The following is a 23,102-nucleotide window of genomic DNA, read 5'->3' as shown; positions in this document are numbered from 1 at the left end:
TGCCACCCTCAAAGTAAAGTTTTTCCTCATGTTGAGATGGAATTTCCTGTGTTCCACTTTGTGCCTGTTGCCTCTTGTCCTGTTACTGGGCACCACTAAATGAATGTGGCCCCATACTCTTGACACCCACCCTTTAGGTATTTATAAGGATTAATGAGATCCCTTCTCAGTCTTCTCTTCTCCAGACTAAACAGACCCAGGCCTCAGCCTTTCCTCCTAAGAGAGGTCTCCTTGATCATCTTTGTAGCCTCCTGCTGCACCCTGTCCAGTAGTTCCTTGTCCTTCTTGAACTGGGGAGCCCAGAACTGGACACAGTACTCCAGATGTGGCCTCACCAGGGCAGAGCAGAGCGGGAGGATGGCTTCCCTCGACCTGCTGGCCACGCTCTTTTTAATGCACCCCAGGAGACCACTGGCCTTCTTGGCCACAAGGGCATGTTGCTGGCTCACGGTGAACTTCATCAGGACTCCCCGGTCTCTCTCTGCAGCGCTGCTTTCCAGCAGGTCAGTTCTCGTTTGTCACCCCGCTTTCCCATCCCCGCCATGGGACCGGACAAATGTTTTATTTCCCCTCGGGGTTCACCTGCACACCCGCCATTACCCTCCTGCCCCGGCCTGGTGGGGCTCCCGTGAGGGCTGACCGCAGGCCCTGCCAGCCCGGCACGCAGGAGGCCCGGGCCGATCCCTCGCACCGGGCGGGCAGCTGCCCGCACCCAGGGGCCTCGGGCCTGGACAGGTTTTCTCCCTCCTGCCAGCCGCCTGCTCTCACACGCCTCGGCGGCACCAACAGACCTTCCCGGCCCGGGAGACGCCGTGCCCGTGGCGCAGGGCCGGCCCGGGGCAAAGGGAGCCTCTCCGAGCCGGACGGAGGAAGGCTGAGCCTCGCCGGCCGCCGTCGAGCGCGGCGGAAGGCGCCTGCGCAGAGGCGGCTGCCGGCCCGGCAATGGCGCACCGGGCGGGCGGGCGTGCGCTCTCCCTGCTGCGGGGCCGTCTGCGCCTCCCCGGCCCGGCAGCGGCCGGCGGCTGCGGGCAGGCCCGCCTCGGTTCCTCCGGCCCCGCGGTGCGGAGGGCGCCGCAGGCAGCCGGCGCCGAGGAGGCGGGTGAAGGTAGGGGTCGCCGCGCCGCGGTCCCCTCAGGGCCTGGCTGCCGTGTGAGGCCGGGGCGGCACGGCTTTTCCTCCCGGGGGGGCAGTGGGGTCTGGGCAGGGCGTGAGGAGCGGAGCCGAGCGGCCGCCTGTGGTGTTTGCGGCGGGCGGCTCGGTTCCGAGGGAGGCGGCTGGGCATTACGGCGTCCCGGGCGTGAGGAGCTGCTCCGGGCCCGGGGGGGATCCCGGCGGCGGCCGGGGCAGCCTGTGCTTTTCCGTCCGGGAGGGCAGGATCCGCTGTCGTTGTCGAGTACTTGGGTTGTTAAACGCAGGTATCAGCTAGAGGTGAATGGAATGACAGTGGCTGTTCCGAGAGACCCCCTTAAAAAGACGTAGGAAACGTTTGATGGTGCTGTGTCTTTAGTACAAAGCACAGGCCAAGAAGCAGTGGGGACTGTGCGCTGCGGATGTGCTGTAACTTGGGCGTACCGTTAACTTATGGGTAATGCATTTGTGAGCCCGGGGCCTGTGCTTCTACTTACACTCATGTTTCAGAGCTCGAAAAGCATTAGGTAGCAAGCGCTCCTTAAAGAGAGGAGGAGATCAGGCTGTATTATCACAGTTTCACAAAACCAACAGTCTTCTGCTGTTTGTATCCTCGTACTAACAAATATGGAACAATTCCAGATTTCAGTTAATCGCTTTTGTTTTGCTGTGTAAATTGGTCATTAGTCTCACCTGGTTTGCTGCGTGACTGCTCACGTTAGCATCAGCATGCAGAGGGCAGCAGTAGAATATGTACAAGCACCATGTGGAGGATGGGGCTGTTTCTTCCAGCAGCGGTGCTGGTGCGTACCTGTTTAAAATAATTGTGAAACCCTGGCACTAACTGGAAATGTTGTGTGGAAGCAAAGCGGGCTGCCTCTCATGCACTTAAAATGCTTAGAGCCACCATTTGGATGGGATCATCTGCATCTGTGCTGTGCTCGGACTGTGCAAACAACAGCAGAACCGGGAAGAGATGTCAGAGCACATCTTCTGCTATAGTAACTAGGCACATACAGGTAGTAAATTGTCACGAATCACATCACCACCCTGGGTGGTGATCTGGGTTCATCTTCTGATCGTGTCACTTGTCCATGGGACTTGTCCTTTCTGCATCTGTCACTTCATGCTTCTTTGCTCCTACAGAAAATAGGCCATTTGTCATCTTCATAAAGTGCTTCTTTGGTCTTCTGATGAAAAATGCTAATACAAAACTAAGCTATTGAAATGACTACTTTGGTTATTTATTATTTACAAGCCTTTATGAGAGCTCAATAAACTTGTAACGTGAAAGGTTTTTTGAAAATAATAACAAATACAAGTTAAGATTTTCTTGAGGCCTGTGGATTCCTCAAAATCAAAAACGTAGAATAAAGACCTCTGTGAATCTTTCTGTAGCAGATAGTAGCTGCAGGAAAATAACTGCACGTTCTCCAGCTTCCCAGTCTGAATTATGAATGGCAGTATAAACAGGCGGCAGCTTCGCAGGCTATAGTAATGTGATGTGATCAATGGATTAGTTTGAGAGTTATGCAGGGAAGTGGTTATTATTTCAAATTTACAACATGGCCCCTTTGCCTGTATGCAATCAAGAAAAAAGCTTCTGTGTTTGTGGATGTTCCAGCATGTCTCATTTTCATTGTAATTCTGTAGGCTGTCAGCAACAATATAGATTGCCAGTAGTGTGGTGAGATATGACTGATCTGTGGTTTTATTGTAGTAAAGCAGATGAAAGTATAGAATTAAATGAAAATTTTGAGTAGGAGTTTACTGTAAAAGAAGATGATGTGTTGCAAAAATAAGTGAGCGTTGAATTGTTCCAAAGGTGAAAGTGATGGTTTTGTGGTAGCTGAGAGAGATAATCTTTTCAGTGCAGCTTGCCAAAGGTCTAGCTCTGCCTCATACTCTAGCCGGTATTTCCACACTCGTATGTAGAGCGCGACTGTGCGCACTGAGTTTTTTGACAGTGAACAGCAAATCAAAGAAGAGCAAAGATTCCATGTATTTTCAAGCTTCCAGTGGCATCAAGGGAAGTCAGTATTGTTTTCTTCTTACATTTCCTATTCCTTGTTCTTACAAATGTATGCATTTGAGAGAGAAATACACTTATGTTTGTGTCTTTCATTCATTCTTGATCATTTTCTCTTTTGCTGTAACCCTCTTAGAGAGACAGGACAAACCTTTGTTCAGTTGCTCAATCCAGAGGAAGAGATTAAGTGAAGTAAAATCAGTTCTACATCTTTATGTTTATACAGAAAAGCCCTGATGCTTATTTCTTCTCACAGATGCTGAAGTCAATACCAGAAAGAAGACATTCACTGAGGTCCAAACAGAACGATTGGAGCAAGCAGAACGGACTGTTTTAATTAAGTGCCCACCAAAACTTAATGAAAAGAAATTATTGCAGTATTTATCCAGTCATGGAAACATTAGGAGTCATTTCTTTTTTGAAAATCGTGTAAGTAATTAACAATGTAAACTGAAATCTAGACTTAGACAAAAAGAAATACCATCATTTGGTCATGCATGCAAGTTAAGCTAATTATTATAATTAGTGTATTAAATTAGTTTTTATCTTTGTTAATGTTTACAAGTTGCTGTGCTGAGCATCAGATTTTTATTTATGTCAGCTAAACAACGCCTCTAAGGGATAGCTAGCAACCTGTTTTGCACTAAATTTTTGAAACTTGTATGTAGCGCTGTTCATTGTTCTAAAAATAGTTCGAACTGTTTTCTTATGTGTTTCTTGAACATTACATTGTGAAGATAAATGGATTTTAGAATTTTTACGTTTAGTGCTTTCTGCCAAGAATAGCATATCTTAAATATTTTTGACCTCTCGTGGAGAAGTGTTGAGGTACAGAACCTAGCATTCAGCTTCAGGACTGTCATGTTAAACTGTCTCAGTATTCCCTGGAACATCTGAATAATATCAGTACGATCAGTTCAGGGCTTGTATGCGTTTATCTAACCTTGTCTATTTCCATTTTTAATGTTTTAGGGTATCCATGCTTTAATAGAATTTTCGGAAAAGAACAGTATAGCTTCATTGCAGGATGCTGTTGGAATCCCAAGTGCTGCAGAGCATCATGTTGTCCCATTTAAATCTAGACTTTTTACTTTCACACTGAAAAACCCAGTGAGTCAAGCTGCTGAAGAGACACCAGTTCACCTCTCTCCTCAGTCTCACATTCCAGTGAAAGAGCTTATTCAAAAGCTTTCTCATGCAGACAGTGTAAGTAGAAGATTCTAGATCTCTCTCAATTAAAAATGACCCATGTCCATTTCAGATTTGCAAGTAGTCATGTGCAACTTACAAAGACATTTATTTCCATCTAAAAAGAAGTATTAAAAAAATTCTGTTAGACTTTTGTGTGAATGGTTCTCCTACATTGAAACAAATAGATGAAATCAGTCAATTGTCAAAAATATTTTTTCTGTATGAAATAAACCTGTTTGAGACTAAAAGAAATCTTCTAATTGCAATGATATGAAGTAGATGAAAGCATATATTAATAGATGGTAGATGGATCATCGTATTTTTACAGTGTTTATTTTCTTAACTAGATAAGCAATCAGATGTACATTCTACTGAATGAGTTTCAGCTTACGGAAGAAAATATCAAGCTCCGATTTCTGGCCTGTTCTCTGGTTCGGGATTTCGCACGTGCATATTTTCCAGACAGCATGGTTAAGCCTTTTGGCTCTTCAGTCAACACCTTTGGCAAATTGGGATGTGATGTGGACATGTTTCTGGACTTCCATGATGTACGAAAGCATGCTACAAAAATGGTAAGATTATGCTCTGCATCTTCAGTCTGTTGGATTTCTTCAACAGAGCAGCTCGTTTGCTGTTTCACAGACACAGGAATCAGTGCATTTATACTTAGGTTTTACATGAGTTCATACTATAGACTGTGAACAAGTTTATTTAAATGTTTGGATTTGAAGACTTTCAAAATCTGGATGTGACAGAAAGATCTTCCTTGCAATGGGAAGAAAGTGATTCAGTGTTTACTTAGACTTTGTACTGTTAGGTTGAATTTCACTGTGAAAAAAACCCCTCGTCCTCCAAAATTGGTTCAGGAATGTCAGACCTTTCCATCCTACTGTTGTGTTTTCTCCTCTGGAGCTGCTGGGCTTCATCCGTGCATGTAAAGATTGTCTTTGATTTTTAGGGTTCTCCGTGTTCTAAAGCATAATAGTTTTGTGCATGTGCATTTTGGGAGGGTTGTCAGGTTCTTTTCCTTAGTTTAAGGAGTTGACTTCATGCTGCAGAAAAGTTACCAAATTCTGTACTGGGCTGCATATATACGCACACACACGTAAGAGTGTGTGGAGGTGTGGAAGTCTAAGATGTGGGATAGTGTTGGTGAATAGTTGCAGGTGGCACGCATGTCATATTTGTATTGTTTGTCCAGAGAGAATGATCATGTTAACAGCATTATCATGAAAACAGCATTTTCATTGTGGAGGGAATTAGTTGTCTTACTCCTGAAAGGAACCTGAGCATAACGTGGTATATGTGAACTGTAGATGTTTTGGGGACCAGGACCCAGGAGCAAAACAGGAACTGAACCAGATCAATAATGCAGATGTTTCAGTTGTCGGACTTTTCATAAGATAGCTCATAATTATTCGCATGCCTCATTGATAATACAACAGTAAGCAACAAGGCAAGTGGTGATCACTAAACAAGTGTAGAGGCTTGAAATTGAAACACTCACTTGAATTTGCTGACCAAAGTACAGAATTTGCGTCACTACCATAAGAATGGGAAAGGACTAGACAAGGCATTTTTGGAAGGATCTTATCTCTTGCTGCTGTTTTTTGATTGTGGACAGTGTAAATATCCTTTCAGATTGGAGAACGAAATATGAAAGGGGGAGATGAGAATCAGGATAGGAAGAAGGGAGAGTTAGATCAGAAATGCCCCGTGGAGAAGTTTGTATTCTTCATGGATTCTGAATGGGTAATTAAGTAAGTGATTCTGGCATTTTGAAAACGTGTACTTTTTATTTGTATGGTGACAGACAGTTTGGGAAGAACTAGCTTTGTTTTCCATTAAAAAAAAAAAAAAAAGGCAAAAGACAATGGGCTTAAGCTTTTGAAGACTGAAAATTCACTCAGCTTTTCTGTACAACTTGTATATTGCCATGTATGTTACTTTTAAAGGAATATCACTTCAAATGTATATAGTTTTTTAGTATTATTGCAGTGATCAAACACAATGAAAGAAAATACATTGGTTCAACAGTAGGGTCATCGTGCGTGTGTGTGAAGTGTTAAAATCTAGGAACGTTTTACATTTAAACAGTAAAGCTCTCGCATAAATTTTGAGGGGAAAATCTTTCTAAATATGTTATCACAGAGGTGCCACCAGCATCGCTGGTGGGCTCAGCTTTGGCCAGCAGCTGGTCAGTCTTGGAGCTGGCTGGAACTGTCTCTGTCCAACATGAGGAGCAGTTTCTGGTGTCTTCTCACGGAAGCCACCCCTGCAGCTCCCCCACATCCACAACCTTGACATGTAAACCCAATACAGTAGGAAAATAAGATGCTGGGTGTATCTCCCGTGATAGGCAACAGGCAATACTTCAGAGGAAGGCAGAAGTCTCATATAGTTGGCAATGTGATTTATAGGGATAATGACATTCTCCCTGGCAAATTGTGGTACTACTATACATAAGTTGACTGTCTTGGAACATGTGAAGACAAGGGCAAGTAGCGTGAGTTATAAGATGATGCAGCAGCAGTGGAAAGGGTATGCTCTGATTTTTGCGCTATTGCAGCCTTTCAGGAGGTACCAGTAATGGAGGAGGACTGGCATTTCAGCACCTGTTTACAATAAATAACATTTTTTGAGTCTTATGGCAAACTGATTACTAATTGGGAATTAAAAAAGCAGCAAAAGTGGGAGTATTACCAAGAGTGTATTATTAGTATAGTGTTTGACCACAGATAAGGTGTTTTTAATGTGCAGGCAGTTTGGGACATCAGTGAATGACTTAAAACAGAGTTCTGTGATATTGTTAGAGTAACAGTTTTTTGTGTTGAAAGAGTTATGCATCTTGCTTAGCATACTTTATCAATTTACCTCAAAGTAATAGTTTATATTAGCTGTTTTGAGCAACATGGCAAGAATAGGAGAACCACAGGGTTGGGGAAAGTGTATCATCCCCCCAACCGGCACCAAAGCTGTATATGAAGGTACTTCAATTATTAAGAGTGTCTGTTTTACCATTACAAAAGAGTCTTCATTCAGCTTTTGAGAGGTATTGAGCTGCTCTCTGGGAAGGCACATTGTGATTTTTTTGTCACAAACTGAAAGGTCCGAACACCAGCACACCTACATGTCAGCCAAGTCCCCGTCTTTTTCTTTCCTGTTACCTACCTTGGTGTTGATATTTAGAGGCTCCTTTCACTTTGAGCCAGCCCTGCTGTAGCCTGCAGCTAAGCAGCCAAATGGGATTAGGGACTTCTGTCCTGGTATGTTCAAACACACGAGCTGGCTGGAGAACTGTTGGCCAGAGGTGAGCAGGAACAATCACCTTGGTGATTGCCAGAGCGACTCAGAATTCAGCACCTAAAATGAGTTTGTGGGAAAGGTGGCAAGGTTCATCACTCCTAAATTGTTTCGCCTCTCTGTGAGTGCATGTTTTCTTTGCACCAACCTGGTGACAACAAAAGTAGCCGCCTCTGTGTCTCAGAGGACTAGTTGAGTCACTGCACAATGCTGTTTATATAGTATGCGTTTCACCCATGACATGTTCCAACGGGGAGGCTAAGTCAGTGTCGAGTGTTGGATTAACAAGCAAAATCAGCTGAGGCTTAAAAGCCGAGAGAGACTATAAAGACAACAGAGATTTAATACGTATGAAGTTATTTTATTGAGGTATAAACTACAAATATGATAATTCAAAATACAAAGACCTATAGGAAAGTTCATGTCTGATGTTGTCAAAATGCGTCTACGCTTTTTTTTTGTCAGAAAAAACGTGTCTGATGTGAAGTGATTATTTTAAGTCTTACAGAAACTTACCTTCATTTTGAAGGATTAAGTAATTTGCATGCTAACTTTTTTTTTTTTAAATGAAAAAGACCTGTTCCTTTACACTGCTACTTGATTCACTAATAATGCATTGTTCTTTGAGGATTTGAAATGGAATTACTGGTGGTTTGAAATTAAATGGATTGGTTGTGTTACGGCCCTCTTTTTATTTAGTTGTATGTTCCTCTCTTCAGTCAGAGCATAAATTCTCTCAGAAATTCCAGAATTAATTGTTTTAGGCATTAGTGAGTATAGCAGTATTACACCCTCATCTGAACAAGTAACTTTACAGTAAGTTGATCATTATTAACCTGGAAAAGTTGAATCACTGAAAAAGAATATAACAGAGAAAGCAATATGTTTTTACCTTTTTTAAGTTCTGTGGGCTGCTTTGAATAATTCTTGTCTTTCAGTCTGTCATTCTACACACTCCTTTGCAAATTGGTGTAGTCTTTCAGAAGTATTCTTAAATGTCTCTTTGGTTCCAGAACTAACAGTTTACTTTTAAAACTTTGTGTTAGAAAAAAGGTCCTTTCGAAATGGAGTATCAGATGAAAAGATTACCATCTGAAAGATTAGCAACTCAGAAAATTCTTTCTGTGATTGGTGATTGCCTTGATAATTTTGGTCCTGGATGTGTGAGCGTACAGAAAATACTCAATGCTCGCTGCCCGCTGGTGAAGTTTTCCCATCAACCAACAGGATTCCAGTGTGATCTGTCAGTGAGCAACAGGTGAGGCCTGGTTTTCAAAAGTATAGCAAGAATGCTACTGTACTTATGTTCTGAAAACCTGTAATGAATACTGTTCAGTCTGCTCGTTTCTGTGTTCTTAACAAATGTCAATGCTGACTCTGAAAGTAAAAAGGATATTCTTGACTTCTAGAGCTTAGGTTTTAATGTGCTTAATATCTTTCTCCAGCATAGGAAATACTTGCTAGCTGAAACCGAAGACCTGAAAGCCACTCTATACAATAAAGTCAGCTTATAAGGAATTGAAAGAAGGCAGTGTTCGTTAGTCATTACTTCCCTTCCTGTATATGCGTATATGCACAGCAGCCTTTTGATTGCTTTTTTAAGCAGCTCCGTTGTGTTAATTTTTAGCAATTGGTCTTCTACTTATTTTGGTGTCCTTTTTTTCTTCTTAAGGGCCTGCATGCACCTGTTTGCTGGCAAGGTATCTTGAATGCTAAATTAACTCACTGCATCAGACAACGGAGTCTGAAGTGTTTCTGCCTTTAATGACCTTTCACAGCAGCGCCCAACAGAGGGAGCAGGCTTCTTAGAAATACCTCTCTCTGCGTGTATTTTTCCTCTTCCAGCTTGCTCTCATTTGGTTGACAGTAAAGGATATAATTTGTTTTACTGACACTTATTTTATTAAGAAATACCCACCTTAATCCAGTGTACATCTGTAGCCCCAGAATAAGGGTATGTAATCGAAAATGAGTTACTAACCTTTTTCATTGTTGTTAGGGAATAGTAAAGTATGAGTAATTATCTTTCAGAATACTTTTGATATGGCTTTCAGTGCAGATTTTGTGATTTCTCTATATCAGATACAGTCAGATCCTAGACTGAATTTTCTGAATTTTCCAAAGTTCTGCTTCAGAATATGCAGGAGTACTGCATATTCTAAGTATGCTAAGGCAGTGCTAAGTAAATGTCTTAGAATAAAATTACTCTTGTATATGCAGCCACCATGAAAGTGAGCATGGAGTTCTGTGCAAGCTTCCTTGTAATTTTCTGCTGATGATTTGGCTGTTTGGGACTGTATGTGTTGTCCTCTTATTGTTTGGAGCAATAACAAACCTCTGTGGACACAAGGAAGCACTTCACAGTTGAGATTTTAGAAGTCCAAGTGTTACAAAACTTTGGTATGGTAAACTTCCCCAAAATGCCACAGATTTTTAGAAGAATTCAGTGCAAGATTGTGAGTAGAAACTCCTGCAACTGTAGTTCAGCAAGCACTTTCGACTAAAACTGACCCCAAAGTAAGTTTTGTTCTCACATTGTGCTTCCATTTTTTTTTCCTGCTTTTTCTTGCCCTCCCGTTTGTACACTACTACATGATGTTTGTACAACCATATCATGAAGCAGATCAAAAACTGATCCGTATGAAAATCCTCATCCTTCCAGATTAGTTGTTTTCTCATCAGGACCAAAAATTAGTCGTCTGAAAATTACCAAATAGACTTGTTTTGCAGATTTCATTGTGTCTTTGCACTTCATGTATTTTTAAGTGCATTATTTTATTACTTTATTTAGATTAAAGTTGTAAAAGAAGTTCCAGTTGTTTTTTGTTATGTATTGGGGTAGAGATATTATCTAATGTACTTCAAAGGCAATTGTGACTAAATTGTGCTTTTTTGCCTTGATTCTGCGTAGTTTCACTCCTGTGTACTTGATGATGTTTTTCTTATTTTTGTTTATTTTTGTTTTTCTCCTACTGTGGTGTGAAAAAAGGAAACGGTGCAAATGCACTATTATTATTTACCCATACTTGTATGCTTCTTACTTTGGAAAACTACCAGCTATTTCATCCTGAACAGTTTCAGGCATTCTCTTCACTTTTTTCAAAGGCATAGAAGTTAAATGTTTTTTTTATGGATACCCTCTTCCCATGTAACTGACGCTTTAGGACTGAACAACAAACATTGCATCTGGGACTTCACAATTCTCTTATTATTTACATGTCTTTTACTTTTCATTTCTTCTTCAGCATTGCTATAAAAAGTTCGGAACTCCTGTATATCTATGGCTGTCTTGATCCCCGTGTAAGAGCGCTAGTGTTCACTGTACGATGTTGGGCCCGTGTTCATGGACTTACAAATAGTGTTCCTGGTAACTGGATTACAAACTTCTCTCTGACCATGATGGTCATGTTTTTTCTGCAAAAGAGATCACCACCTATCATTCCAACACTAGACCAACTTAAAGAACTGGCAGGTAAGGACAGTTGTTCATGTGTTTATTGAAGTGACTTTCACATTTGTTTTCTCTGAAGTGATCAATAAACCCAAGCAATTTATTTATTTTCTCAACTACTAATGCATATTATGTATGCCTTAAGTTTGAGGGAATATGCAAGTTTTACTTGAATTTTTGTGTGTGAAAATAATGCATTTTTAAGGGCAAAATAAATAATTTTCAATACAATACTAAATTCTACTTAGAGATAATTAAAAGTCATTTATTTGCTCTGTGCTCCTGTGCTGGCCGTTTTTTGTTTATTTTGTATTTTGGTTTTTAGAAGACTTGTAAGGTCTCAAATTTCTGCAGTTGATAAGAGTTTTGTGCAGCTTGATATGATGTGTATTGTTTTACAGAAACCAAATGTTTAAAAGAAAGGTTATATTTTTCCCTTACAATTTGTAATATCCTTGAGACTGTTCAGCCCATCTGCAAATAATTCTTATATCTTAGCAAACAAGCTGTTCTACCTGTTTCATACATAGCTTGTAGGGTGTATTATCTTCAGTAAATCTAATGAAAGCATAGAGAATGACACCCCAGGTTCTTGATTCCTCGCTAATTCCTTCTGCTTATTGACATGCTTACTTGGAAGCTTTGAGTGCTTTAATTGGAGGAAAAAGGCTATGTTCAGTTGCTTTAAAATCAGTTTAAGCATTTCAATCAGAATTCTATAGAATTTTAAAACATAAAACACCTGTCCTGAAATTTTACAAGAATATTCCTAGTTCTCTTAAGTTTTCCAGAAAAAGCCGGTGGAAGCTTTGGGTCGGTTTTGTTTGGGGTTTTTTTTTGTTGTTTTTTGTTTGTTTGGTTGGTTTTTTTTTAAAACCTTTGTATAGGTATTTACCTCAGAGATTTGTGCTGTTTAGTATATAATAAAGCTGTGTTTGCAGAGATAGCAGGTTTGTTACTTAAAAGAAGTAACTTCAGAAATACAAAGATGTCATATAACTTATTCCTGTAAGCTTTTGAAAATATGCCATTTACTCGTGTTTCTCTTCCTTTGCCTATCTATAGACTTTTTCTTTTAAATCTTTGACCACTTAAGTTGAATCTTAAACCTGAAAGTTCACTTGTTAACTCCCAATTTGATTTACTCAATATGGTGGCATTCACTGATTTCAGTCATGTCTGTTACCTGAATTTTACTAAATACAATAGTGTTTTATTGTTTATCACTTCTAAATATGTCTGTGATTTTTGTTTCAGATGAAAAAGACAAGCATATAATTGGAGGATATGATTGCTCATTTGTTAGTGATTTAAGCAAGATTAAACCTACAAAAAATACAGAAACACTTGGTGGGTAATCTTTTTAAATATCAATTTTTTTAAAAAATTAATTTTTAAATACCAACTTTTTTATTTTTATGAGCATATTGAAAATAAACTTTTCCTTAATGTTACTAATGGCCGTTGTTTTTCTTTGCCTTAGATGCATTGCTGAGTGACTTTTTTGAATATTTTGGAAACTTTGATTTCAGAAAGAATTCCATAAATCTTCGAAAGGTAAATGAATTTTAATCTGTCGTCATTATCAGGTTGGAGATCTGGGCAAAGAGGAACCTTATGAAATTCAATAAGGGCAAGTGTAGGGTGCTGCACCTGGGGAGGAATAACCCCATGCGCCAGTACAGGTTGGGGGCTGACCTGCTGGAGAGCAGCTCAGCTGAAAGAGACCTGGGAGTCCTGGTGGGCAACAGGATGACCATGAGCCAGCAATGTGCCCTCGTGGCCAAGAAGGCCAATGGCATCCTGGGGTGCATCAAGAAGAGTGTGGCCAGCAGGTCGAGGCAGGTCATCCTCCCCCTCTACTCTGCCCTGGTGAGGCCGCACCTGGAGTACTGTGTCCAGTTCTGGGCTCCCCGGTTCAAGAGGGACGGGGAACTGCTGGAAAGAGTGCAGCAAAGGGCTACCAAGATGATTAGGGGGCTGGAACACCTCTCTTATGAAGAAAGGCTGGGGGATTTCTGGAAAAAAAGACAGCTGAGGGGGGATCTTATCAACACTTACAAATACTTAAAGGGTGGGTGTCAGGAGGATGGGGCCAGGCTCTTTTCAGTGGTGCCCGGGGACAGGACAAGAGGTAATGGGCACAAACTTGAGCGTAGGAAGTTCCACCTAAACATGAGGAGGAACTTCTTTACTTTGAGGTTGGCAGAGCACTGCAACAGGCTGCCCAGAGAGGTGGTGGAGTCTCCAACTCTGGAGACATTCAAAACCCGCCTGGACGCGTTCCTGTGCAACCTGCTCTAGGTGACCCTGCTGTGGCAGGGGGGTTGGACTAGATGATCTCCAGAGGTCCCTTCCAACCCTATGATTCTATGATCAATTGAATTTCTGTCTGCCGTTTGACAAACTACATATGCTAAGCAACAATTTCTGTCATTTTTAATTGTATATACAATGTACATATAAATTGTTTGTATCCAGAAACTGAGTCCTTTCTGTGAAAGAAGAGAGTTTTCCTCTCAGATCCTGATCACTTACAGCACCATTAAGAACATTATAGTGTCATTACTTAGAGATGTTGGCAAGCACAAACTCTGATGCTAAGCCTGTATGATTTTTCTTGACAACCCTGCAGTAAAAGTGGCGTTTTTAAAAAGTAGAAGCTATTTTGCTTCCGCAAGAGGAAAACTTTTTAAATGCCTTGGTGTATGTCATAGCAAAAGTCTATGACAAACCCTGTACACCAACAGGCTTTGCATTTAAAGTTGGGAATCGAGACCCAAACAATGTCTGCATTAAAACTTACAACTGAGTTCTGAAATTGGCTTTTGGTACTTGGGTTTCCTGCTGCAGTTTGCATCAGCCTACAGTAAGCATACTTACATCTCAGTAAGCATGACAGATAACATGATCATTCTGGGCTTGCCGAGAGGTCTGCACTATCACTTTGCTTTACTTTACGTGTTTAAGTCATGCTATTTATTGATACGTGTGTATATGTGTGCACACATAATAGAAATATATATAAATGTAACTACCTTAACCAGCACCTGCTCCTGCTGGGCTGCTTACAGGATTGGGGTTTCAGTGCCATGTTGCTGTGTGGACACTCTTGTTTGTGTTCTGTTTCCTTCTTGGGCACTATGGATTACTGGCATAAGAGCTCTCTCTGCCACTGCAGGTTGATCCTAGAAACTTACTCATTAAGCTGCAGAACTTTTGTTTGCCATTAAGCCTTAAAAAAGGCAAGTAAAAGCATACACATGTTGGAGCCTGAGCTAGTCACGGCAAATGTCTGATGTTTTTCTGTTTAACTAGCCAGTCAGTCCTCTTGCCTCTGGGGAAAGAGTATGTGGCATGTACGTGGACGCTTCCTGGACTAGCATTAGCTGGTAGGTTCCTGCTGGAGCTTGCAGTGGAAGGCTTGCAGAGGTTCTGTAATACAGAGCAGGTCACCTAAGGAGCATGGTAAGCACTGAAATGGAAGTGCATTTAAATAGCAAACTACATAGTTGTCAACAACTTGTGTTGTACTATACCAAGCGTCCAAAAGTGGACCATGACCTGAATAGTTCTGTACTTATAAGACAGGCTGAACCGTGAGGAATTTCAGCCAAGTGAGTAATCTTGTTTTGTTATACTAGCTCTTAATGAGCACTGAGAGCAGTGGTTTGAACAGTTTAAGTGCTTGTAGTAGTTTATCAGACTGGGCTATACAGGTTAATATGACACACTTATGCTGCACATACACAAACGGAGATAGGAGTAGGCGGTTGCAATGAGGGAAGTCTGAGACTTGTGGAAAAACAAATGGGAGAGTGGCCAAAAAGCCAGACTAAGCTGTAGTTGTGTGTTCTTTGCCTTGAAGGAAATCTAAGCTGAATGTTGCAAGGAAAACCACCACTCAGAGGATTCAGAGAACAGGAGTCATACAGTCAAGTTAACAGCAAAATTAACTTGATTAATAGTGACAACTTTTTTTTTTTCCAGAAAAAGTTCTCTACTAGGTCAAAATACTTTTAATGCTAACATAATAACTCAAGGGATTTGTTATTTGCTTAGCCTATAATGCATGTATGCAACTTTGGCTTTTTCTTTATACTGTCTGCAGGGAAAGGAAGTAAATAAACCTGAGTCGTCTCCTCTTTATATCTGGAATCCCTTTGAACAAGACCTTAATATCAGCAAGAATGTTAATCAGCCGCAGCTGGAGAAATTTGTAGCTATGGCCAGAGAAAGTGCTTGGATTTTGCAGAAGGAAGAGAAAACTCAGCGAATGATCAATAAAGAGCCTTGGGGACTGGCAGCCCTACTGATACCATTTGGAAAAAGTAATCCCAGCAAGATGAAGAATAGGATGAAAGGAATGGGAAGTGAAACAATCAGAAGCCTCTTGGACTCTTTAAAGTTAAATAATGCAAACAGTCTACAAAAAGCAGTGGGAAAGTGACTTTCAGCACAGAAACACAGTAGCTGATATTCTGTTTTAGGAATTGAATGTGACACACAGTCCAAAGAACATTACTTTTAATATTTCTATTATGGTGAAATGGAGAGTCAAATGACCTTTGTTTTCCATCATGATGCTTTTTGTACAGGTCTGCTTTCTTTCTCTACTTTTTTCTCCTTACTCTTTACTTCTCCATGTGTTTTATGAATGAAGAGCATTCAAGTGCAACAGATAGATTTTGGAATTAGCCTTCAGTTGGGCACGCTTTGGAAAAAAAAAAAAAAAGAAAAAGACTAACAGGATCAGCATGGGAAAAAGCCTTTGGGAATTCTGTTTGCTAACATACAAATGATATGCTAAGTAACAGCTCAAGAAACAACCACCTTTCAGTGAAACCACAGTTTAAAAGAAGATGATTGTTAGAACCGTTGCTTCCATTCTAGTCGTGTTCTGGAAGCCAGTAAAACCAAAGTGCATGTATCTATTTTTGCAGTTGTTTTCCATTCGTGTAGATAGTGCCAAGACAAAATAAAGAGAATGGAATTAGATAGTAAGGTTTGCAGTTTCATAAAGCATTGCTCTCCAAGGGTAGTGCAACTAGTTTGTGTTGGAGAAGTGGGTTTGTTCTTGTGTTTGCCACCTGATCTCAATTTTTTTCAGTCAACTCTCTTTTGTTTTCTGTACCCACAGGACTGGTTCCCACCCACATTTATATACACACTCATGTTTCTCATTTTGCCTTCAACTTCACTTTAAACCTGTATTTCAGGTTCAGGCAGGGGCTTTTGCATGCCCTTCTTGCCTCATCATTCTCCTCAAAGTTGCTGCCTACTTGACAACACCAAAGCCTTTATCTCTCTCTTCCTTGCAGAGGGATCTGTTGTTCTTTGCAGCAGTCTTTAGGGAATCATGTATCGTGCTAGAGTCGAGTTCCTATTCTTCTCCTGTTTTTCAGATATTCAACAGAACAGGGACAGATAAATGTCAGATAGATTTTTCCAGGTACATTTGTGAGTATTCTACCTGTCCACTTTGAGAGCCTCACGTGCATTAAAACTAAATGGCAATGGTCGTAAGAGCTCTACAGACTGTTGTCTTTATTCTTAACAGAAATGCTATACAAGAAATTACTGTAACTGAAGAGATTATCATACAGATGCAACATCGATGCTGATGATTACTGTTTCATTTTCAGTATTTTTAGATTCTTTGCAGTGGTATATGGTTTTGTGTAGACTTTCTTTCTAACGGCGTAGTCTGAACGGTTAAAAAGTATGTTTTCTCTTTTCCCTGAGGTATTATTTGTTGGAAATACTGTGGGCTGTAATGCATACTTCCAAAGTACTTGTAAGAACTGGGCAAGGAAAAGCATTTTCCAGCAGTTGGTAAAGGGTTAGACCTTGAGTGGCAGGAAGACCCACTTACAGATCAATTCCATGTTAATTTATTTGGAATTTAAAATATTATTCATATGTGTCCGTTTCTGATTCATTGATGTTTTCTCGAATAATGACTCATGTAGTCATTATCTTGGTCACAGGAATTAACTTCTTCAAGATCAAGCCTTGAGTTTCAAACTTAGTTTTATACCTAAATCCTGGTGCTAGTGTGTGGACTTCTTTTTGGAGGCTGGTATGAAGTTTATTGTAACTTGTTATTGGTGCTCACCTAAAGCCTTTGATAGCAAGCTTGGCACTGATTCTGTAAGGAGTTTGTTGCGACTTTAATCTTTATGGAACCTAGAGGTACATTTTCTGCTGTTCCTCCAGCAATAGACTTTGAAGAAGATTAGGGCACTACTTGAGTACTTGTGATTTTTCTTTTTTCCAGCTAAACAAAACAGGTAATACTGCTGTGCAATAATAAGAAAATGGCTTATCAGGGACAGAAGCATACAGCAGAGAACTGTGTCATTATATTCACAGTAGTTCACTCTGACATAGACAGGAAAGATTTTATAAGAATTTTGACACACAGACACAGGACACTTATAGGCAAATACCAATGAACTTTGTAATTTGGTTATACAGTCGAGCCACGCTGTAAATGCGTATAGGCGTTCGAGCTGCTTAGTATTCCTTAAAATGCAGAGCAGAAAGTGGTTACTGTACACGCAGCGCCTTTCAGCATCACTTTTCTGTTTAGATTGCTTGTCCCTTTTGGGAATAGTTCTGAACCCTTGTCATGGCTACAGGCCAATTTCTGAAAAGAACAGAAAGAAGCCAAAAGCAGCGTTGTAGCAATGGAAACGCGCAGGTGATTGTTTCAGATGTCTGCAAGTCCAGGGAGCTGGAGACCAGATGCTGAGTGAAGCCTGGAGACTTCAAGGAGCAGCTATCATTGGTGAAATAAATAAGCCCGACTGGCAGGTTTCATAGAGGAGGCTGCTAGCTGGGGATGCAGAGCCGACCGTGAGCTTCCCTAGAGCACGAGCAGCGTCTGGGAGAAAAGCTGTGTGACACTGGTGGAACTGAAGCCACCTGTGGGAAGAGAACCAGACAGAGAAGAGGAGGACCAAGATTTGAGGGGGTGTATTTTGCAAATCAAGAGAGATGGCGTGATTCTAATTTCTTGAGGGCAGCAGCCTTATCACGTTGAAGATGGTTAGAAACAATCCACGTGGTTCTGTCAGTGAAAACAAGGGTTGGATATTTGTCAAGAAAGGACCGTAGTGACAGTCTGTAAATGAGAGCTTGTTTATCTCATCCAAAGGCATGTAAACAGTGTCTTGGCAAAAGTAAGGCAGTAAGTTTTAAGTTACTTCTCAAACTTGGTGCTATATTGTAGAGTCAGATTGTTGGGGAAGACGCATGTAAGGAACATCAGTGAATTAAACACGTTTTTGCCCCCCTGCCCCTTCCCCTCACTGGGAATGCGTTTTAGTGCAGTCTCACATTCCCTGTCTCTTAACTGGTTAGGGAAACTGCAGGCACTTGGAAGTTCCTTGCTCTGAGAAAATGCTCTTTGGGACATTAACTTCAAGTTAACATTTGTTGCCAGGGATTTTTTTTATTTTTCCCAGATATTTGATGTTCACAAGAGTTGCAGGGATGGGTTCTGCTGCAGTGCTACTCCTCCATCATCACTCTGTAGCTTCCTGGGAATCTGCAGCCTTGGTCTCCAGTTAGCTGCTGGGTGAGTGCCTATGCGTGATACTCATGGCTAAGACAGTCACAAAACTGAGACTTCTTGGCTGGCAGCAAATGCTGTATTCCTCTGCCTCTATTTCAAAACTATAGTTCCTGCCTGGGGATTCTGTCCTTTGGACTTTGGATCGTAGTATAATTCAGGTTGGGAGAGACCTCTGGTCCTAGTCAAGCCTTCTGCACAAGCAAGATCAGCTGTGAGATTAGACCAGGTTCCTCAGGGCTTTAGCTAATCAGGCCTTGAAAATCTCCAAGGATGGAGACCGCACAGCCTCTCTGGACAACCTGTTCCAGTGCTTGACTGTCCTCATCACCCTGATGGGCTGGTCTGTGATACACTGCCACGTCCTCATCACTCATACCCGCTTCTTTTCCGATCCTGACCCGCACTCTCAATCAGACTGCCATCCATCACAAGCTGCTCTTTCCTGTAAAGAGCCCCCTCCAGTCTTTCCCTTCTTCCTTCCCTGTCTTCCCGAGGAGCTTGTATCCGCCTGTCGCACTGCTCCCACCACACGTGAGCTCTCCCACTGTATCTGTTATTCCAACAGTGCTGTAGTAGTGGCATGTGGAGCTCTAGTTCCTCCTTGTTCCCCGGCTGCCCACATTTCTATCTGTACATTTGAGGTGGGTACCTGTTCATCCTTTTTTATTGTTCTTGAGGTCCCATGACATGACACTCATGCAGGTGTGGAAGAGGACTTTGCTGCCCAGCAGAGCTTGTCAGCTTGGATTTGGCACGTGGCTGATGCTCTCTTACTTGTGGGTCCAGAGCAGTCGGGTTCTCGGGTGCAGCGTAGCTGTACTCCACACTCGTGCTGGGTCTGTGGTCGTTGAGGAAAGGTGTTCTTACAACAGCATGTCTGCCTTCTTGCAGATTTATTTCTAAGTCCAATTTAGTTTATACTCTCTGGGGGGCACAGGCTATGTTTTTACTTGATGCAATTTTGTACCTTTGGAAAAAGGAAAGATAGACAAAGAACCTTTATTTAAATAATTTTGCCAACAGACTAGTTAAAGGTCCATGCCAATTTTAACTGAAGCAAGTTTAGGGTTTCCAGCCCGGGCTGCTTTGGAGATCTGATGAATCAACAATTCGGAAGGTTTTTGAAGTGAAATCATCCTGTTCACTGGAAAGCTCTCTCTTCCAAATGCTTTGTCTTGCTTACCGCAAAATTACCACCAAGGTTCTCTTCTAGTACAAAATTCTTCTAAACGTCACGGGTAATTTGGGGTCAGTTTGTCTAAAACAAGGGTTAGGATTTATACAAGGCTAACCTCTGCCTGGAGATAAAATCTCTTCCTCCATAAGTCTTCTGAATTGAAAGTCTTGATCCACTGCTTTTGCAGACTTGTTCCTTGTCCTTTCGTTAAGTAGAGGGTTGGTTTGCTTTCTTTTGCAGGACCTTCCTGCTTCTTTCCCCCTTCCCCATTGTCTTTTCATCATATCTGATTGATCTGGCCTGTAAAAAATAGTATTTCATTTGGCCCGGAGTATTTTGTGGAGCAACAGTGAATACAGCTGCATTCAAGACACGAGTAGTTTTTAAACTGTGGCTCTCACATTGCAATGCAACTTTTTTCAACTGCTAAATTTCTTGTGTAGATTGATTCTAGCGGGAGGTGTCCCTGCCTATGGCAGGGGGTTGGAACTAGATGATCTTTAAGGTCCCTTCCAACACGAACCATTCTATGAGTCTCCATACTGCCTTTTCCCTAGCTTGTAGAGGGATCAATTAGCTGGACATGATTGGCCTCACCTATACTAACCATGTATTTTTCGGAAGTCTGTTCACTTAAGAGACTTGTTTAACACAGTCTGCAGGATTAGAAAGCAGAAATTCCCTGCAAATTTTTTTGAGAGACGCTTTACCCCTCAAAATTATTTCTGTTTTCCTCTGTTGTTATGGAGAAAACGATGTTCAATTTGTTTCACAGAAAGACTTCAGAGATGGGTTTTTGTTCCCATGCTGAGCTCTCTTGTGCATACAGATTTGTAGTCAATGTAAACAGTGCAGCCCTGCACAGGAATCTTGCATGGAACAACTCCCAGAATATGTCTTCTAGGTTTTATCCTCGCAGCCCGACAGGGGAGGTAAAGGCCCCATGAATTACTAAGGCATAACCTCCCATTTGTGTTACTGACTCCACGGGATGGAACAATTCCCGTAATTCTGAATTGCTTTTTCTCATATTGAACACAGGCAAAACTGTGCTATCCTGCAGAAGAAAGGGTACATATGTTAGAAGTTGGATTGTTAGGCTGAAAAACAGTTTTAATTTAAATACTTCCTGAATATTTACAGCTTAACTTTGGTTTTCTGAAGTCCTCCTCTAGGAGCTATTACTGGAGATTTTCAGGATGAGAGAAAGAACTGGGAGAATCCATAGAGGCTTCATATTTCAAGTAATTAGATAAATGGTAATTACTATTAGATTAAATATCAAAAATAATTGTATAGTGGAAAGTAGTACATGTAACAATCCGGCAATAACAAGGAACGCTGCCTTGTCTCTGTGAACCAATTTTCCTCCCTTAATTTTCTGTCGTCCTCCCAGTGGTGCGCTACTTTTTAAAAAAGGACGGGATTTGGGAGAGCATACTAAATGGAAATTACAGTATCCAATACACGGGAGGATGCGTATTTAGCCACAACAGTAAATAAAAATGAAGCATTACTGACTCCATTGTGAAATGAGATTCAGAGATTTTGTGACTCCAAAAATACAATATAGAGAATTGTTTTGTGGATCTTTATGTAATTCATACTTCTTCCTTTTGAAAATTATCTTTGGACACCCATCAAAAGAGGCTTTGCTATAATTACTTGGTATCTGAGCTTGCAAAGTAAGGTCTCATTTGAAATGACCACGATCTGTTTTGCTGTGACACTAAGGACCTTAGCTATTACAGTTCTGCACTAAAATTCATGTTTAAGAGGGTTTGCATTGCAGTTGGCTTAGTAATGTGGAATATTATCATTTTCAGTTATCCTAAAAATGCAAATGCTTACGGATAGCAACGGACTTTCACACTTCTCCCACTTGGGCTGTATGATTTTAGTTCCCCTTTTTACTGTAGACAGTATTTTAAATCTTTGAAATGTTTTGCAGCAAGTAATTGTATATTTCTTCTAGGGGATAAATAATAAAGTAAAATATCTCCTCTGTATTTGTTCAGTAAGTTGCTGTTCCGTTGTGCTGTTGAAGTCTTTGACGAGATAAAGAATAAGATACCTGGCGCTTTCCTTCCTGCTGTGTGGGCAGGGGTTGGTTGCATACCGAAATGACGATGCATTTCGTAGAGCAACGGTTTTGAACTGTTGACCTCTGAGCCCCTCAGCACCCGGGGAACTATGTCTGTAGAGCTCACCAAAAAAAAAAAAAAAAGGCAAGAAAACAAAACCCTGAGAAAGCCAACCTGATTGTCAGCCAGCTTAAATTCACCCAACAGAGGTCTTTAGCTTTGGGAATTTTCCAAACAAAACAAAGGTCAAACCAACTGCTGTTGAGTCATGGTCAGAGATGTAGCATTTCTTGCATTCCAGCATCACTTTATGATGAATAATTTGTTTAAGTAAATGGTGGTCTGTGAAGAGTATGTCTCTGTCGCTTACAAAACATGGTTTCTAATGAAGAGAGAAGAAGTAATATTTTGGATGTCTGACAAACTCTGAAAGATATCTCTTAATGGGGAGAGAAGAAATTTTTTCTAGCAGGATATCTAAAGTTCCCGAACCCTGCCCTGGCAAAAAACTCGCCTTTTATCCTTATAAATTATAAAGAGAGAATAAGGGTGTCTCAGTTTGTCTTGATTTAATTTTATCCCACATGTACAGGGTTACAGGTATGTGGCAGTTAGGCATAAGTGATAGGATTTTATGCTCCAAATGCTGGTAAGAGAGAAGCTTCAGATCACATAGGTTAATGCAGGCTTGATTCAAAGACACCTAGTCCAAATCTCCTATACTTTTTTAGACCCCACCCACCATTGCGGCAGAAGACTATAAATATTAACTACTGCCAGCTGCTCGCTCCCAGTAGGGATGCCTTCCCCTGAAGTTAATTTTTCTGATTCAGTGGGGACCTTCCATTGCCAAGCCAGCCCAGGGATTTGTGAAGCCTGAGAAGGCAAAGAACAGTTTGTCATCCCCATGCCCCATTCCCAGCAAGTTTTTCCCCTCCTGATTCCCATAACAGCAGGACACAACCCTAAAATTCTTCTCCGATACAGAAAGAGTGGTCAACGACGTTATAGCATGGCCACTTCTATTCCTCAGATTTGTGCAATTTATGTTGTTGGGGGAGATGGACATTTTTATCTAACATCTTTATTCTGTTTTCCAAAAAAGATAGATGAAATTATTTTAATTTTTTTCCCTGGAGCTCAATAAGCTCGAGCTT

General features: G+C 41.2%; 1 protein-coding gene across 1 annotated transcript; it reads left to right on the top strand.

Annotated features, from left to right (window-relative positions):
• Positions 1-905: 905 nt before the first annotated feature.
• MTPAP (mitochondrial poly(A) polymerase) lies at positions 906-21,870 on the top strand. The gene is given in 10 exon segments (XM_063324566.1): positions 906-1,105; positions 3,414-3,586; positions 4,130-4,363; positions 4,696-4,920; positions 8,698-8,909; positions 10,897-11,123; positions 12,360-12,452; positions 12,586-12,659; positions 15,214-15,526; positions 15,529-21,870. Coding segments are annotated over 10 exon segments (1,761 nt in total). The 5' UTR covers positions 906-942; the 3' UTR covers positions 15,576-21,870.
• The last annotated feature ends 1,232 nt before the right edge of the window (positions 21,871-23,102 follow it).

The sequence above is a fragment of the Chroicocephalus ridibundus genome, chromosome 2 (assembly GCF_963924245.1).
Source record: "Chroicocephalus ridibundus chromosome 2, bChrRid1.1, whole genome shotgun sequence".
Lineage (NCBI taxonomy): Eukaryota > Metazoa > Chordata > Aves > Charadriiformes > Laridae > Chroicocephalus > Chroicocephalus ridibundus.
This window is presented reverse-complemented; position numbering and strand designations above follow the sequence as displayed.